The sequence below is a fragment of the Sitophilus oryzae genome, unplaced genomic scaffold, assembly GCF_002938485.1.
Source record: "Sitophilus oryzae breed Bouriz unplaced genomic scaffold, Soryzae_2.0 scaffold_1620_pilon_pilon, whole genome shotgun sequence".
Classification (NCBI taxonomy): Eukaryota; Metazoa; Arthropoda; class Insecta; order Coleoptera; family Curculionidae; genus Sitophilus; species Sitophilus oryzae.
Window position 1 is genome coordinate 5125531 of NW_022146304.1, and position 19128 is coordinate 5144658.

Sequence of the window (19128 nt, forward strand, 5' to 3'; positions counted from 1 at the left end):
TCCCATCGCTAATTTAAATACTAAAGTGAAAGCAACGAATTTAAATAGGTAAACTTTGTAATATATCTTATTAACAATACAATGGCAAAAAGTTTTATAAAAATTCGTTCACAGTAAATGAATTCCGAGGTTTGTATCTCATAAGGGCGTAAAGCACTCCACTAAAAATAAAGTTCAAATTTCTTCAAACATATTATATTGTTATTCGTGATCCTTAATCATATTTCCGGACACAAAAAAACACCCAATAAAAGGTACATTTTTGGAAATCAGTGGTTATAAAAAAGGAAAAATATTAGAGCATTAAACTCTATGTAACTCCATATCCTTTAAAAGTTGTTAAAACTCCAAATAATAATGCTTTTAAATCATTTTAATCCAGTTTATTTTTCAGTGAATTAGTAATTTATGAGATTTATTTTCGGTTATTTTCCGATATCCAGTTGAATTTTTAAAATCAATTCAATCACATCAAAGTTTGACGAAGATAAAGCCAGTTTTTAAAAATCGGGATATATCAATAAAAAAGAATGTGTATATTTTTGCGTATAGATCTGTTAGACTCGGTTTATAAAAATTACATGGAGATAAACCATTGATACAATCGAAATAGTCGGCGTCATAATAGCTCCCGAAATATCAATCGATGAGAACTTTTGTCGGAACGACCTTTGTATTGGCATACAAGGGTTTATTAAAAATTGACGTAAAAAACCGGCTTCACAAAAAGCTTTGACGGTTTTTTGGAAGCTTGTCAGGGTTTTCAAAACAAGCCGACACAGAGGTTCAGTCTCCAGAAAAATATTTTTATAAATAATTGATTTGCCTATGCGTGATTTGCGTATCTGGGAAAGTTTTGCTTTCTTTCTTTTCCAAATATTAATGTTTGACAAGTTTTGTGTCAATCGAAATATACCGGGTGCATCTCAAAAGTGGCTCACCCCCGTAACTTTTTTTATTTTTTCAGGTAAAAAATCAAGATTTGGTATGTTAGTGTATGACATAAATTAAGATTGATTGACGTATTCAATTGTTTTCGGTCACTTCCTGTTTCACCGGAAATGACTACAACTTTTTATTTTTTAAATGGCACCCTCGGTATATTTCTACTTTATCCTTGGAAAATTTGATACCCTTGAACCTTGTTTCTAAATATTCTAAAATTTTTGATTTTTTGGGATTTAGGTTCGGGAAAAACGCTGATTAAGTTTTCATTTGGTTTTTCATTATCTTTATTTGGTTTAAAAAAAAACGTTTCGGCCAACATTACAGCCTTCATCAGTGTTGTGTCATATCAAAAAAATAGTGTCGAACATAATCCAAAAAATTACATATAAAATATTCACATCATGTTTCTATTTTATTCGATAGAAAATGACACTCTGATAGAATGGATGGAATGACATATCATATGTCAACTTTTGACATTTTCGCATATGGTTTATTTGAAATTGTAATATACGGTTGATTACGACAATTGGACTCGAAATACCAAGTGTGTGGTACCAAATTATTTGTAAAAAAAAATATTTTTCCAAATATGCTAATGAGCCACCCTTGTTCCATTTGAAAAAATTGAGATATCATTAAAAATACGATTTGGGCATCTTTTATAAACGACCAGGATAAAATACTAAAAACACTAAAAATATTAGACGCTCAAATCTATTTTTCCAAGGCTCCTTAAAATTACTGTTTTTAACACAGCCATGGCACTCTAGATTGAAATTTAAAATACAATTTTATTTTAAGCGAAAATATCAAAAATTGACATATGGTACGTCAGTCTATTCACAGTGTCATTTTCTACCAAATAAAGTAACAAAATACCGAGGGTGGAAAATAACAGGAAGTGGCCGAAAAGAATTGAATACCTCCTATCCAAATCTACCAAATCTCGTTTTTTATCTGAAAAACTAAAAAAAGTTATAGGGATGAGCCACTTTTCAGACGTACCCGGTATACAATGTCAAAGATTTACGAAAGGTCAAATTATAGAAAGGTTAAATTTTATTTTCATTTTTAATCTAATTCAAAGCAAAAACAAACGCTGGAGTCAAATTTCGCTATACATGTATCAGTAGGAGTTGGTCATTTCAAATGCCTCTATGACGCCGTTTTTTTGCTATCAGGCGGCAGTTAGTAATATCACACACACTGTAATTTACTTTATTTTACTTATTCTAATATTTCATTATGTTCTTAATTATTGTTCTTTTTTACTTTTAAGTGAAAATGTAGCTTAGTATAGGGAAAATTGAACGCTTTCTTTTAAATTATTTCTGAAATGTTTTATTTTTCTGAAAACATAAAACTACGCTATTTGTTCCCATAACCGAAGCATAATAATTTTAATAAGAAATGCCGTGAGCTGTTAGTAAAGGAAAAATTTAAATTAGCGAAATTTTTTTAAGTATAGTCTGTCTAACCGGAAGTTCCCTGACAGCGACAGTTGTGTTGGTAATTTTAATTCACAGACAACTTATATTTTCTGTCTTTTTTTTTGGATGTCGGCTGTCAAAATATTCCCTGACTAATTGGACAGACTATAATCTTCGCGTTCTTCATTTTAAAAAATATAAAATGTTGAAATAAAATATGTATGTATAAAATATATTGTAGGATGATTAATAAAATAGTAATTAAAACGATTTTATTTGGTACAGCACTTGTGCTCCGCCGTAATCTGCATTACACAAATATGATAAGATTAATGTCAATCAATATGAAATATAAACATTGTATTTTGTCTATATGATGCACTTTTATCGGATTATTTCAAATGTGAAAAGTTTTTTTAATGCAAGCACATTAGGATTATTATGACTTGATTGATTATTTATTTATAATTTTGTTGTATAAAATAGTAAGATAATATTTTTATCAGTCTACAGGGAGTTTCAAAACAAACGCGCGCAAAACTGGGTTGATTTTTTGTGAATAATAAAAAAGGGTAGTTTTGAGTCAAATGTCAACCCATTACAAAGTTTACAGAATATATTTTTAATGCTGTAAACTTTGACCATTAAGGGTTTTTATACAGGGTGGTCCGAACTGTATTCCGGAAACTTCGGCAGCATATTCTGCAGATAAAAATATAAGTAAAAAAGTTCGTATACATGTATGTCCTAAAATGATTGGTTTCAGAGATACAGGGTGTAGAAGTTTCATTTTTATTTCGATTTTTTTTCAAATAATTTAAAAAAAACGTCAGTATTTGGATGAAAATTGGTGTCTGGGAATTTTTTGACATAAGAAATTTGATTTTAATCAATCAGGCACCTAATTGTCGAGGTCGCCACCTACATATTTTTAACTAGTTTGAAGAATAATAACTTTTCGTCCGTACCTGTATAAAACTACTGAGTAAAAAAATATACATTTACCACATTTTTTACGTAAAAAAGTTCTCTTGGTAAAAATTGCTACGAGTAATGTTTTTCGAGATATTTGGAATGGAAATTATCAATACCTATCATCATTGACATAAATTAAACATGTTGACTAAATAGTTATTAGACTGAAATCATAAATTTGAAATGTTTTCGTGCCAAAAGATCAACAGAAACTGTTTTATCATATTTTTTTTCACATAAAAATGTGTGATTGATTTTAAAAAAAAATAAAATTTCTCTCAAAATGGTTATTTCAGTCAAATAACTACACTCAACGTGTTTATTATTTGTCAATAATGACATGTATTGGCTATTTCCATGATAAATATCTTGAGAACGGTAGAGAGAAGAGATCTTTTTTATGTAAAAATTCACGGAAATGTATATTTTTTCACTCAGTAGTTTTATACAGGTACGGAGACAAAAAGTTATTACTCTTCAAACCAGTTAAAACACATGTATTAATATAAAAATCCAAATTTCTCATGTCAAAAAACTCCCAGACACCAATTTTCATCTAAATATTGACCTTACTTCAGAAATTATTTGGACAAAATCGAAATAAAAATGAAATTAAGCATTTTAGGACATACATTTATAGGAACTTTTTTACTTATTTTAAAAACAATTATGAGTTTTATATCAGCTTATACATCAGGCAGGGCCGGCGGAAGGGCCGAGCGACCCGGGCGGCCGCCCGGGGCGCTGCATGCGAGGGGCGCCACGACGGCAACTGAAATATTTAAAAACACTAATCTAAACAAATAGTAATGAAAAACCAGATCAATAATTAATCTTTTACTATCTTTTACTATCAATTTCCACATTAAAATATTAGCAATTACCATACCCACATAGGGAAGAAATATCTACTATAGTAAACGCCACGAATGTTTGGGAGTGACTTATCGGTCGCTACCATGTGAACTAATCTGTTCAAGATCACATAAAACTTAATTCCAGTGCCGTGGTGTTTCAAGTCATTATAATAATCAATATATAATCTGTTGTAATTTGTTGTTTTAACTGTCAAAGTCTTGTCAAAACATATATTTGGTTATAAATATAAAATGGAATGCCCCATTGGTCGCACTGTAAGCACATCAATGTGTGTCAATGGACTGACGCACAAAAACGAATCAATCAAAGAAACGCGATATAGTATGGTCTTTGTCAATCACGCTAACATTTTAGAGTAAGTAAGTAGGAGGAGCGTAGGCAGATGATTAGACCGGGCCTTTAAAAACTACGTCTGCGGTAAAAATTTACGTTTTTAATGTAAAAATGATAGCGCGCGTGTCGATTCTAACTTCATCAAGCGATGAATCACTCCCAAACATTCGTGGCGTTTACTTTACTAAACATTATAAACACTACTATATCCTAGACGTATCCTATTATAGTTTACTGAAATTATGCTCAAAAAAATCCTTAGCACGAAAGCTTTGGGATAGTTTTGAATTATCCTTTTCTATTAAGCTTTTCTATATGTATTTTGGGTGCTCTATTCGAAACTGGGATTTGCGAATTCATTTTCGTTGAAGAATCTTAAACAAAATAAAATAAAAAATATAAATTTGATTTGTTCGTGGTATTTTATACTAATGTTTTCAAAGATCACTTATACCAGAACGAGACTGCCGAAGTTGGAATTCTATTTCTTATAGCTCTATATACCGGGTGCGTCTCAAAAGCGGCTCACCCCCTATAACTTGTTTATTTTTTCAGATGAAAAAACGAGATTTGGTATCTTAGTAGACGACATAAATTAGGATTAATTGGATGTATTCAATTGTTTTTTGTCACTTTCTGTTTCAATGGAAATGACTACAACTTTTGATTTTTAAATAGCATCTTTGGTATATATTAACTATTATATTTTATACTTTATGCGATAGGAAAAAATGACACTTTGAATAGAATGACATATTATATGTCAACTTTTGACATTTACGCATATGATTTATTTGAAATTGTAGCATCCGGTTCATAACGGCGAATAATTTGTAACAATTTGACTCGAAATACCAAGTGTGTGGTTTCAAATTATACGAAAAAAATGCTTTTGCCAAATTTACAAATGAGCCACCCTTGTTTCATTTGAAAAAAAATAAGATATGATTAAAATAAAATCATTAGACGATCAAATCTATTTTTCCAATGCTCCTTGTTTAAATTAATAAATCAGTGTTTTTAACACAATCATGGCACTCTAGATTGAAATTTAAAATACGATTTTTTAAGCGAAAACGTTGAATACGTCAATCGAACATAATTTATGTCATATACTATATGACATACCAAATCTCGATTTTTTATCTAAAAAAAAAATAAAAGTTATAGAGGTAAGTCATTTTTGAGACGCACCCGGTGTAGAAAAAACAATAACCGTAGACTAAGATTGAACGAAGAGAAGAATTTTGAAGTATCTTTAAGTAAAAAATTATTGTTAAAGTAGCATAAATATGCTTAGTTGTAGTTAAAGTATAGTATTGAAGGAAAGAGAGAGTTATAATAACTATTAGAGGGGGGGGGGCGCCAGATATGGTACTCGCCCGGTCTCAATATTTTCCTTCCGCCGGCCCTGATATCAGGTCGATTAAAAATTGCCTGTCAGTGCGTAGCCTAAACTTCCGTAAAATTTCTCTATTCAGCATTTTTTCATAATTCTAAAAGCAAAGGAAATAATCAACTTTATTGTTGACTCGCCCTGAGTAATAAAAATACTTTCAGCAGTTTCTAAACAACAAAATCTCTACTTTTTGATAGCAAAGTTTGCGTTATCGAAAAAATTATGTATTCTGTCCTAATACAACGATCTGTTATCACAATCTAACTTATCTATATTTATACTAGATTACACAACTTACACGCTTACTACAAAATCGACCCCAATTCTCATTAATTACACCTATATACGCACCATATATACTTTTCCCTATTTAACTGCTAAAAAGGCCCTTGCTTTATATCCCTTACCCTCCGGATCTGGCACCACTCTAACTGCCAGCACCTTTCAGTGTGTTTTTTTACCTGTCTTCAACCAACCGTCTTTCAGTGTCTGTCTGTTCGCCGGTTTAAACGCGGTTTGTTTATAGTTGGTGTGCTGTTGCTCGAATGCACGAATGCGATGAACTATGATCGAAAATGCGGTGTTTTCCTGTGATTTTTCTGAATGTTTTGGTGATTTTAGCTGCCCAGCCGGTGATGGAGACAAGACCTAGGAATATGACGGTGTTGGACGGGCAGGACGCGACGTTGACCTGTAGGGCAGCTGGCGCTCCCGTGCCTAACGTAACGTGGATATTTAATGGTAAGTGATTAAAAGTAAAAGTCTGTTTTGTGTCTGGTGTAACGTACGTATTATAATGTAAACTGAGTAAGCAGAGTTTTGCTCAGTATATTTTTCATTGTAGAAATTATTTTTTATGTTCGTATTTTGATACAGTATTAAATTTGAAAATTAATAGTGGGCATTTGTTATTGTTTTTGTATACAAGTGCAAATATTTTTGGGGGTAGTATATTTCGACCCCAGAAGCAAAATTTTGAGGTTTTTTTCGAGATTTTTTTTTGTAAATTCGGAATTTTTTGAGAACATTTTTGGATTTTTTTTTAGTTTTTAGTTAAAAAACATAATTTCTTGATAATATGCCAATATAGGTAGTAGATTAAATTTACAAGAAAGAAAATCCAGTGGTTCTCAAAATTTTAGCAAAAAATATTTTTTTTTTTGGAAATTTTCAAAGTAAAATATCTCTTTGTCGTTTTTTAGATTTATTTGAAAAAACGGTAAAGAGAAAATATGTTTCTTTTATCGAGAACTACCGGCCCTGAAAATATTTGCACTTATTTAAGACTCGCCCTGTATATGTGACGAAAGACTTTTGTCAGATCTCCTGTTTGAGTTTTTAAGTTTATTTTATTCTCAAAATATACGTAAAATGGTAAAGCGCGTTTTGTAACTGTTTGATAGTTACACAGGATGGTTCAAATATATTTTAGCACTAAAGTTGTATTTTTAAACGGTATGTTGTAATATTTTTGTCCAGTAAATTTGTCATAAAATGTCCATTTCAAAAATACCATATATTAATAATCCACAGTATGTCCGGATTGTCTGTTCAAGAGGAAAAACTTTTTTATTATTGACATTTTGAGAAAAAATCATTCTTCATAAAAATTTTCGCTTGTTTTAAAATGGCTAATCCCGTTTTTACTTTTCCAAATTTCCATACCATTTTAGAGAAAATAAAAAAGACATGAAAATGTAGTTGAATTTTTTCCAAGTCCTAAAAATCAAAACGCATTTCTATGGTAATATAATTTCTTTTTCATTCTTTGATAGCATCTTTGATAGATTTATTATTGACAGAATTTTAATTAACGTCATATTTTTTGCTGCTTTAAAATGTTAAAAAAGCACAAAATTTATTTAGTTCAATGCTACGGAAAGGGTGGTAATAGTTATTGGAAAATGTGATACTTTAACAACATCAAAAAATATGACGTTAATCAAAATTAATTATAATGATCTATCAAAGCATGAAATCGAAATTATATTACCTACCATAGACACGCCTTTTAATTTTTAGGAAAAAAGTCAACTACATTTTCATGTTTTTTTTCATTTTCTCTAAAACGGTATGGATATTTGGAAAAGTAAAAACGGGATTAACCATTTTAAAACAAGCAAAAATTTTTATGAAGAATTATTTTTTCTCAAAGTTTCGTCAAGTACACGTCAAGAGTCGTGAGAATGCGCCATTAGATACTACTAATTTTCTTCTCGGCTTATGACTATTTCCAAATAAAATATCTTTGACTTTTACTCACGCGACTTTTTTTGCGGATATAGGGGCATCGGCAAAGTTTGCAGAATATATCGGTTACCGATCTGGAAAAACGACACGCGCCGTGGAAATCTTAATATTATCGGTATCGAGCAAAGTACCGACTTTAACTGGAAATAAGTCGTTAACCATTTGGAAATCCGATTTAAATAGAAGATTGATTAAAATAAAAAAAAAATCGATTAAAATAAAAACAAATCTTTAAAAAAATTGTTTTTTTTTGGACTCTGATTTTATAACATAAATTTTTTTGACACCCTGTATTATGACATAAATTTTATCGAAATTATTTTTATATCCAAAATTAATGTTAACAACATAATAAAACAAAGAGATTAAATAAAACTCTGTTTGTTTATGATACCAAATACAGGGTGTTCCATTTGAAATAGTGGAGAAAAATACATTTAATTTAGGCCGAAATTTTAGTAGACTCAATTTTGGGAAAAAGACGCTATTCGGGAATCCCGGTTAAAAAGTATCGAAAATGTTATATTTTAAACAAAATGATAATTAAAACTATGATAAGATTAAAACAGTTTTAATCATCTGCTGATGATGCTACATGGTTAGCGAAACGCGCGTCCAGTGCAAAAGTAAAAGTGTTTTTTTTTCAAACGTCACAAAAGTATTAATATTTGCGACGTGATTGACAATATATGAAAGTCATTTATCGCCTAGTATTAAAATTAAAACTCTTGAAATTGTTGAAGAAACGCTTGAAATTATTTAAAGATCATTTGTGGCGTTTGGAAAAAATAGCATGTTTTATATGGAGAAAAAATGCCTTTTTGTGCCTCGCCTGCAATGTCAAACGTACAGCCTCACCTACAAAAAGTGTCATTTTTACTCCTAATAAAACAATATACTATTTTGTATATTGTGGCGAATTAGTGTTTCATTTTGATGTCGAAACTATTAAACAGGAAAATTAGCTTTATTTCTAAACACAACAAAATAATAAATACCCAGAACTTTCAATCACAGGCTAATAAACTATTTTCGAAAATGATTATATTAATAGCTCGTAACAAGTAAACAATTAACAGAACGAAATTTCCAGAATTAATTGTACTCTAAATACATGTAATTAGTGAGGAAATAACAGTCTGTTTAATAAATATCAAATTAAATCGTGTTTAATAAACACATCAATAAAAAGTAAACAACGTTATGTTTGATGCTGAAAACCTATTAAATGTCATTGGCATTATATTATATGTGTTAATTTTGCCTGTTGTGTTTATATTCAATAAAGTCGATCGGATATGCGTTAAAAATAACTTCTTTAATATTAATAATTTTAGTCTGAACATTTCGAGATTTAGAACATTATTATATTGCTAATGACTGAAGAATTTGATCTATTAGCAGTTACGTTTATAACCGATGTGAGCGTTCATGTTTCTTGTAATTTTTAAGGTTGGGTCGAATTTGAGTATAACATACCGGATGTTTCTCAAAAGTGGCTCACCCCTATAACTGTTTTATTTTTTGAGATAATAGAACGAAATTTTTTTGGTATGTTAGTATATGACATAAATTAGGATTAATTGACGTATTTAGTTCTTTTTGGTCGCTTCCTGTTTCACGGGAAATTACTACAACTTTTAAATGACACACTCGGTATTTTTTTACTTCTTTGATAGAAAATAGCATTCCGAGTAGAAAGACATATCATATGTCAACTTTTTCTATTAAAAAAATAGCATTTTAAATTTAAATTTCGAGTGCCATAGCCATAAATGTAACGACAATTTGACTCGAAAGACCAAGTGTATGGTAACCAAATTCTTCGTAAAAAAGGCCTTTTCCAAATATGCGAATGAACCACCCTCGTCCCATTTGAAAAAAAAAATGAGTTATGATTAAAAATACGATTTGGGCATTTTTTTAACTGGCCAGAATAAGACACGAAAAACATTAAACGATCAAATCTATTTTTCCAAAGCTCCGTAATTAAAAATTAGTGTTTTTAACACAGCCAGGGCACTGTAGATTGAAATTTAAAGTATTTTTTTAAGAGAGAATGTCAAAAGTTGACATATGATATGTCAGTCTATTCAGAGTGTCATTTTCTATCGAATAAAGTAAAAAAATATCGAGGGTGCCATTAAAAAATCAAAGTTGTAGCCATTTCCGGTGAAACAGGAAGTGACCGAAAACAATCGAATACATCAATCAATCCTGATTTATGTCGTATACATACATACCAAATCTCGTTTTTTTATTTTGTTTTTATCTGCAAAAATAAAAAAGTTATAAGGGCGAGCCACTTTTGAAAAACACCAGGTATAAAGGCTTGTTAGCTGTTTAGGCATAAAGGCTGCAACTGCTTGTTAGAAATGGTCTATTTTCGAAATAATAATTATACTTACATAGTTTGTTCTTTAGGCGAGGAGGAAGTTAAGACTTCTAGTAGAGTACAGATCCTGCCAGACACAGGCGATCTATTAATAGCAGCTGTAAGAGAAAGGGATGCTGGTGAATATACTTGTATACGAGCAAATGAGGCAGGCGAAGTTAGAGGAACAGCCTTTTTAACTGTATTAGGTAAACTACAAATATTTATTTTTGAGATGCGGATAATTACAAAGATTTTTATTTTCTAGTTCGAACTCAAATAGTTCAACCTCCTGTAGATACGAGAGTTTTGCTAGGACATACAGCTACACTCCAATGCAAAATTTCTTCGGATCCAGCTGTTCCATATGAGCTGGATTGGTTTCGGGAGAAACAGTAAGTGTTATTTTCTCATCAAAGATATTAATCAACTTTATTTTTTTAATAGTTGTATTTATCATATGACTGCTTATTCTAGAGATTCCGCAGTTTACTTTTTGCATGTATGTGTGTATGATAAAAACACTGAAAATTTATATGATTTCCAACCCTATAAAATATACCATGTATATAAATTTCCAACCCCATAAAATATGCCATTTTATATCTGTTTTGTGCTCTTCGGTACAAACTGATATTTTTAAATATTTTCTCGTAAACCTATTAACCTCTCTAAAACTGTAGCTACCATATCCTGATTTTTGTTTCATATTTGTACTAACTGTAAAGAAAATACCATACAATCGAAAAAAAGGCGTCAAAGATGGCTGGGGAATGAAAATCGATGATAATTTTAGCGAGGTCAAGTCCCAGACCACAAAATATACACCATACAGAAGCGACAAAGAGATTTTCTTCAAAATTTTTAGGAGGGGGCAATGCTGGTTAACTGTCAAACGTGACGTCAAAGAATTATACACCAAAAAAAATTCACGACCGCAGGCATAATTATTTCTAGATATTATGCATAAAAGACTAAAAAATATATTTCATAATTATTTATTTATTTTTAACTCTAAATAAAAATACTGATTTAAACCCCTTTAGTTTTTAAAAATTAAATAAACCTGCCTTTCATCATTTTCTATTAAAATCTAACAATTTTCTTTCAGTGTGAAATGCTGTTCAAGGCGCACGGATGTCAAACGTGACGTCACGCAATTAGTTCCCATTTGACCAATGCTATTCAAAGCTCTTTGTCGCTTCTGTATGGTGTATTATTCTGTGCCCAGACGTCGTAAAAATGATTTTTAAATGGCGTAGTATAAAATTCCAGAAGATTTTTTTTTGAAATAGATTTGTGTGCCTGAAAACTTCCTTTTTTAATCTTTCCATAATTAGTGTCAATTTTTAACAAATTTTATGTCAATTTTTAACAAATTTAAAGTCAATTTTTAATAAATGATTTCCAGAGACCGACCTCGTCAAAATTGTCAGATTGTTATTCCACTGCCGTCGTTTTTTTATCATTCGGTTTTATTTCAAAAGTATTAGCTTAGTTTTTCTTATCACCGATTCTGAACCGTTACCGCGCATGCGCAGATGAAAAAAAAATAATAACTCCCGTATATAGCGTCTAACGCCTTGGGAGTAGCAAGGTACAGCTTGCCATGCTAGAGCCATTTGGCATATAAGGAAGGTAATGTGGCTAGCACTACGCTTCAACCGCCTATTATTACCTCAGGATTGTGAATCTTAAGTACTCATTTAAGGCTGAGTCGTCCTAGGTACCTAAACTATTTTTATTTTAATAAAAATAGTCGGCTGATGAAATGCTGGCTGTAGAATTCGAACCCACACCTTCACATTGCTAGACGAGAGCTGTACCTCTACGCCACCGGGCACCATAGATGAAACAATTGCTGCATATATTACTCTGCGCAGGCGTATTCCATTTCTAGGATGGTTCAGAATCGGTAATACAGAAAAGCCGAAGTAAGCTTGTATGACAAAAAAGTATGATTAAGCAGGCGTTGGATGTTGACAGATAAATTGAGTGATTGGTAATTCATAAAACTTTTTATCGTGCAACACATTATCACAGTAAACAAAACGGCCTACTTTATCCACTTTAAATTTATTTTATTCATGAATGGACTTATAACTGACTTAGAGTAACTGCAACGACGCGACGCGACGTCCCGTAATCCTGCTGTTAAAATATAACAATTGGTTTTTATATATAAAAACCAGCTGTTATGTTTTAATGGCAGGATTATGGGACGTCGTTGCAGCCACCCTAAGTAAAATAGATAAATTATAGACCTCATAGAGAAATAATTTTTAAAGCATCGTAAAAATATTATAGTCTGTTTAACCATAGAATTTCGGCCAGTGACAGCTACGGTTTGCCATTTTTTGTTGTTTTTCAAATCAAAAGCAAATTATTTTTTTCTGTCCATTATTGTCTATCGTAATCGCCGTTTCTTTCACTGGACAGACTTTATGACTAGTTTGAGGAAAGTTTATTTTTCACCTTCAGACGAGGCATTCTAATTTATTTTTGTATGAATTTTCAGACCTATCAGAGCAACTCAAAGAACGAGTGTACTTCAGGATGGAACCTTGGAAATTCAAGCTGTCAGGGCTTCGGACGTGGGACAGTACACTTGTTCGGTACGATCTCCTGGAGGGAATGAGACGCGTTCAGCCAAACTCAGTGTTATCGAGCTGCCATTTGCTCCTACCAACGTTAAAGCAGAAAGGTATATACAGTTTATACCAAATAAACTTTTAGTCACGTGATTAAGCTTGACCGGCACAGCGTTGCCACTTTTATATATTTTCTTTTAATCAAAATATTTTAGAAAACATAAACATAAATTAATTATAAATTTATAAACAGTTATAATATACCGTATGATCGAAAAAAAAACGGCGTCCAGTTGGCTGGGAAATGACGATCAATGACATTTCCCATATAAATTTACATATAAAATGACAGCGATCTTCATTTCATAGCCATCGTTGACGCCGTTTTTTCTCGATCATACGGTATAATATATTTACATCGACAAAGCTCACCTTCTTAGCAGTACTTAAGGGACATGAAAGACCGTTACTACCGATTTACCGTTAAAAATATTCTAATAAAGTTGCTATGAGTTTTTACGGCTATTGAGCTATCTTGTATACTTCGCACTAAAAGAGGTTCTAAAAAGAACAGTGTTCGACTACAAGGTCTGGTAGTAAACATTTTTGAGCTTAAAGTATGACAACACTATTTATTTAAACAAAAAATACGAAAAATACAAAATTTTAAAATTCGTCCAAAAACCCGTTTTTCAATCTCCTGTGTCGAAATCTTCCCTTTGGACCCAGACTACATTATTCACATATTTCATATATTAAATATACTCTGTACAGCTAGAAAAAAATACGATTTCGTCGGTAGACGATATCCAAAAGTTACAGATTTTTTTTATTTCATATTTTTTCGCCTTTCACTGAAGAAACTATATCCATGACGCCGATGTTTTATTTGTATAATAAAAGTTTATATACTTGTATGTCGATGTTTTTTGAACTAAAAGCAACAAGATTAGAATTTTAATATTTTTAATTTTAAATTTTAGAGTGGACTCTGGAGGCCAGAGAGCTGTTAATGTTAGCTGGACACCTGGTTTCGACGGAAACAGCCCTATAAAACAGTATATAGTGCAAAAAAGAGAAGTGCCCGAATTTGGTAAGGTTATTTTATTAATAATATCCCTTGGATTTGGTTAAACATTGTTTTTGTGTTAAAAACATCCTGTTTCTTGTAGTACTAACATGATACCTATCCTTCTAGAAATACCTATGTATATTTATATCTTTGTAATATTCCCGTATTATTGCCTTTTATAGATAAATTAGTAAAAACTTAGTTGAGTTAGTTGAATTAGAGAAAATATTGCATGAAAATTGTTGTGTATATATGACTAAATATGAGTACCAAATAAACTTTTAGTCACGTGATTAATCTTGACAGGCACAGCGTTGTCCACTTTCAAGAACAGTTAACCTAATAGGACTGCTCATTCAGCCAAAAGTGTCTGCCAGGTGCATGCGAAAACTCCTCGCTTTGTGACGTCATTGTAGTCCTTGTCATGGTTATTATAGTCTGTCCAACGAGAAGATCCTTGACAGTGATAGATGTGTCTGTCATTTTAATTTCAAAGTAGTTTATTTTATTTTACAAAGAAATAAGTTGGTACAACTGGAACGCATAGCAGAAAATTAATATATGTATTTAAAATTTGACTGACAAGTAACTTCAAAATATTGTGAAAAAAACTGTACAAACCTGAAAAATTGTAATCGAATTATTTTATTTAATAAAAAACGGTATGTGTTAATACAAAACAAACAAAAACAAGACACCACATACCAAAAAATATAAAAAAGAACTATTTTTTACTTTCAAGCTTTGTGAAACTTCCCGCATTTATGATTATATTTATCAATATAATTTATGTACAAATACAAATTTGTAATATTCCGCAGGAATAAATAAAACAACATAAATAAAACAAACTATTTTATTAATAATAACACTTACCAAATTTTATACCTCACAGGTTGATTAATTAACTTTAATCTTAATTTTTAAACCAGTACCTTTTGACATTATTTTTCTGCAGTACTAAAATTCATTATTTACCTATCGTGTGATGTCGATATTTTACAGCTACTCCAGTTTTTAGTATGGGTTTAGTATGGTCCTTACCATATTCGAGATGCACTTATCTACGACGAGATGGTATACGAACTTTATTGATAGTAACTTTATTGGTGTATCTGTTTAAGACTTTCTGCCTGGGCAGCGAGTATTAACCATAAACTCAAATAAACTGTGCTCTGGGTTCTACAGTTAATTTTCACTCGATTTTTCCTCCACTTGACTTCAAAAGACACAAAACACACGTAATAACACGAATCAAAATGCATCATCTTCTGTGATCATCTTCCAAAACGCAGGGTATTTGACACAAGTTGTCACAAAATTATAACCTATATTTGGCAAGACTTTGACAAACGTCAAAAATCTAAAGGCGAGTTCATACGCATCGGCGTCCGTTTGTTGTTCATCGTTCCGTCAAACCAATAAAATTGAAATACGATCTGTCATTTTTGAAATAAACCAATAAAACTGGTTAAAAACAACAAGTGACGACGCATGACGAATTTATATTTAAACCCATCCATAGTTAACTTAAAAATTATTAGAAACTTTTTTTAGTAAAATAAATAGATTGGTATGGGACGTCATCTGCTTTTCTTCTGTCATCGTCTGTCGAAATCTTACCTGAGAAAAAAAACAGAGTATAGTCACCAATAATACACACACGTGCATTGTTGGTTGCCGGATGCAAAAGTTCATTATTTAGTTTATTTAGTTAAACGCCTTATGTGTATGCAGTATAGAAAATTAACTGTATAAATCGTAGTAAATACTCGGATAATGCATTTTTAAGAACAGCAGTTCCCAGCATCACCTTTTGCAGGCATTCTTTTTAAAGTACTTCCATATTTTGCTTTAAAATAATAATAAACAATATCGTAAGCACTTAGTAAGCACTTTGTCACAATCCACAACACAAAATAAACGTATTTATACACTCTATAGCTCTAAAAACTTTAAAAACACCTTTTTCACATTTAAAATTGACAAAATAAGTAACTCAAAATTTCTCAGCTGTCATTTTTATAAGTTTACCATAGGCAACTAATAATACACACTATCATGACAAGGACTACAATGACGTCACAACTGTCAGCTGAAGCGCGGGAAGAGGCGAACGTACGTCTTATGAGGACGAGCAATCCTATTAGTTTACCGTTCTTGGTCCACTTTTATATATGTTCTTTTAATGAAAATATTTTAGAAAACAAAAATAAATTAATTATAAATATATAAACAGTTATTATTTATTACATCAACAAAACTCACCTTCGAGCCCTCGATGACGTAACTAAAAGTTTATTTGACATGAACCGTACAAAGATTACCACACACTTTTACTTCCTAATTAAACAAAAATAGTTAAATGTTAAGGAATTTCAACCAAAAGCAAACAACCAACTGGTCTTCTCAATTCAAAGGTAAATTTATTTTTATGTTTATATCTCTCACGGGACAGACTTTACATATTAAATTTACTTTAAATACATACTACTATATCTAATTAGATTAGAAGACAATCTAAATAAAATAATCTAACTTTTTAAGAGACATTTTTTCTTAATTTATTATTTACCCCAAAAAGATCTCAATGATTATTCTAAGCGCAGAACCTTGTTTAACCTAGAGATAAAATAGTTTAAATGAGTTATATAATTTAGATTTTTTAAAACTCTTTTTACGCATCCTACATACTAGGCTATACAAAAAATGTGAAGCAGCCAGTGGGTACAGTCAGTTTGGATTTAAAAATGGGTTTGGCACGAGAGAAGCTATATTTAGTCTACAAACACTGGTCCAGAACTGCCTCGACCGGGGAAGGGATGTATTCATGGTGTTCATTGACTACGAAAAAGCGTTCGACAATGTGAAACATGACCTGTTGATAAGATACATGCAAGACCTAGGACTAGACAATAAAGATATCAGAATAATAGCTAACCTGTACTGGAACCAAACTGCCGAAGTAAGGCTTCAAAATTTTAAAACCACCGAAGACATTGAAATAAAGAAAGGGGTAAGGCAGGGCTGTATTCTCTCACCTATGCTATTTAACCTGTATGTAGAAAGAGCATTTGCCGAGGTAATGTCAATGTGTACAATTGGTATAAGAGTAAATGGCATCCCAATCAATAATATTAGATATGCCGATGACACAGTAATCTTGGCAGACAACGCTGACGACCTTCAAGCACTTCTGCATATGGTTCAGGAGAAAAGTGAGCACCTGGGCCTAAAATTAACTCAAAGAAGACCAAGTTTATGGTGGTTAGCAAAAATAACATCCCTGCCACCCCTTTATATCTAAACGGCATTCTAATAGAGGAAGTCACTAAATTTAAATACCTAGGCTGCCTCGTTACAAACAGATGGGATCCAGAAGTCGAGATCAGAAGCAGAATTGAACAAGCTCGATCGACTTTTCTTAAACTAAAAAATTCCTAACGAATAATGATCTCAGCTTTCAACTCAGATATAGAATGGTTAAATGTTATGTCTGGTCCGTCTTGTTGTATGGTGTCGAAGCCTGGACTCTTAAAGTAACCTCGATAAACAGACTGGAGGCATTTGAAATGTGGACTCTTAGAAGAATGTTTAGAATCCCTTGGACAGACCTGGTAAGAAATGAAGAAGTCCTTGGAAAAGCCGGTCTGACTAGCCGTGAACTATTCGACGCCATTAAGAAAAGAAAGACGTCTTATTTGGGACACATCCTGCGTGGTCCTCGTTATGAATTCCAACGTCTTATCCTACAAGGAAAAAGGGGAATAGGAAGAAAAAAACTTTCATGGCTCAGGAACATTCGACAATGGACGGGAATACATGACTTTATGTCTCTCCAAAATGCTGCTTTAAATAGAGAAATCTGACAGGATGCAAATGGACGGTCGCCTACGCAGGAATCTGCTTGGCACTTTAAGAAGAAGAAGAATATAATTTAGGAATCCAGGAATCAAAAATCAATACTGTAACATTTAATGTTTTATACTTAAATTTAAAATTAAAATAAAATAATTATATTTCGACATTTAAAACATTAAAATTCATTATTTCACTCTAGACTATGATTTAGGTGATGCATTTGAATAAACTAATCTCGCTGTATTAAGGAACATGTTGCTCTGTATAATTCAATTTGCTAAGACGCTCCAAGATCATTAATTACCATTGAAATAGAAACACTTCCTCTGGAAATATATATCGCACATGAATTTGTTACTTCCGAGTACACCTAAGTAGTTGAGATATGAACAAAGTGACGCATCTGGAATTATAATATATAGTCCAAAGATTTTGCAACGGTGGTGTTTTGTATTTTTTGTGCCTATGTATAGGGTATTAGTTAAAACTACCTTATAGCAACCACTTTATGGAAATCCTTCCAATAAAGACAAATACACTTTTTCTTTAATAAAAGTAAAAGTTACAAAGGGCTCTAAAAATGTTGTGTTTTCCAACTTACGAATATATCGTGTGTGATCGTAAAGTTTTGTGATCAAGTGGGCTATATTATGACTTTAACAGTTAAAAAAATTCTCATACAATTTCAGATAAAAAAAATTGTCAGAGGTTAAAATTCAAAGCATGCTTGATCATAAATCTTTTAGATATTTTACTAAAGTAAAATGTATCACCCTCATATTGTGTTTGAGGTTTTACATTTTTAGTTTATTGTTGTGCTATGAGTTTTGTGCTATTCAGTATAGATCTAAATACATACAAATTGTATAGTGTGCATATATTATGCTACTCATGCCTATAACCCTAAATATCTCTGAAAACACCTTCTACAAGGATAAAAGTCTATACCGGGTGCGCCTCGAAAGTGGCTCACCTCCATAACTTTATAATTTTTTCAGATAAAAAAGTGAGAT

The 19128-nt window shown here is 31.6% G+C and overlaps 1 protein-coding gene across 3 annotated transcripts in view; it reads left to right on the forward strand.

Annotated features, from left to right (window-relative positions):
• The window catches only part of LOC115880166 (protein sidekick), a 709828-nt gene that overhangs the window by 667790 nt on the left and 22910 nt on the right, over positions 1-19128 (forward strand). For all 3 annotated transcript variants that reach the window (XM_030897303.1, XM_030897302.1, XM_030897304.1), the window contains 5 exons: positions 6589-6708; positions 10642-10800; positions 10860-10986; positions 13110-13295; positions 14166-14275. In XM_030897303.1, the coding sequence (XP_030753163.1) occupies positions 6589-6708; positions 10642-10800; positions 10860-10986; positions 13110-13295; positions 14166-14275 (702 nt within the window). The remainder of the gene's footprint in view (positions 1-6588; positions 6709-10641; positions 10801-10859; positions 10987-13109; positions 13296-14165; positions 14276-19128) is intronic.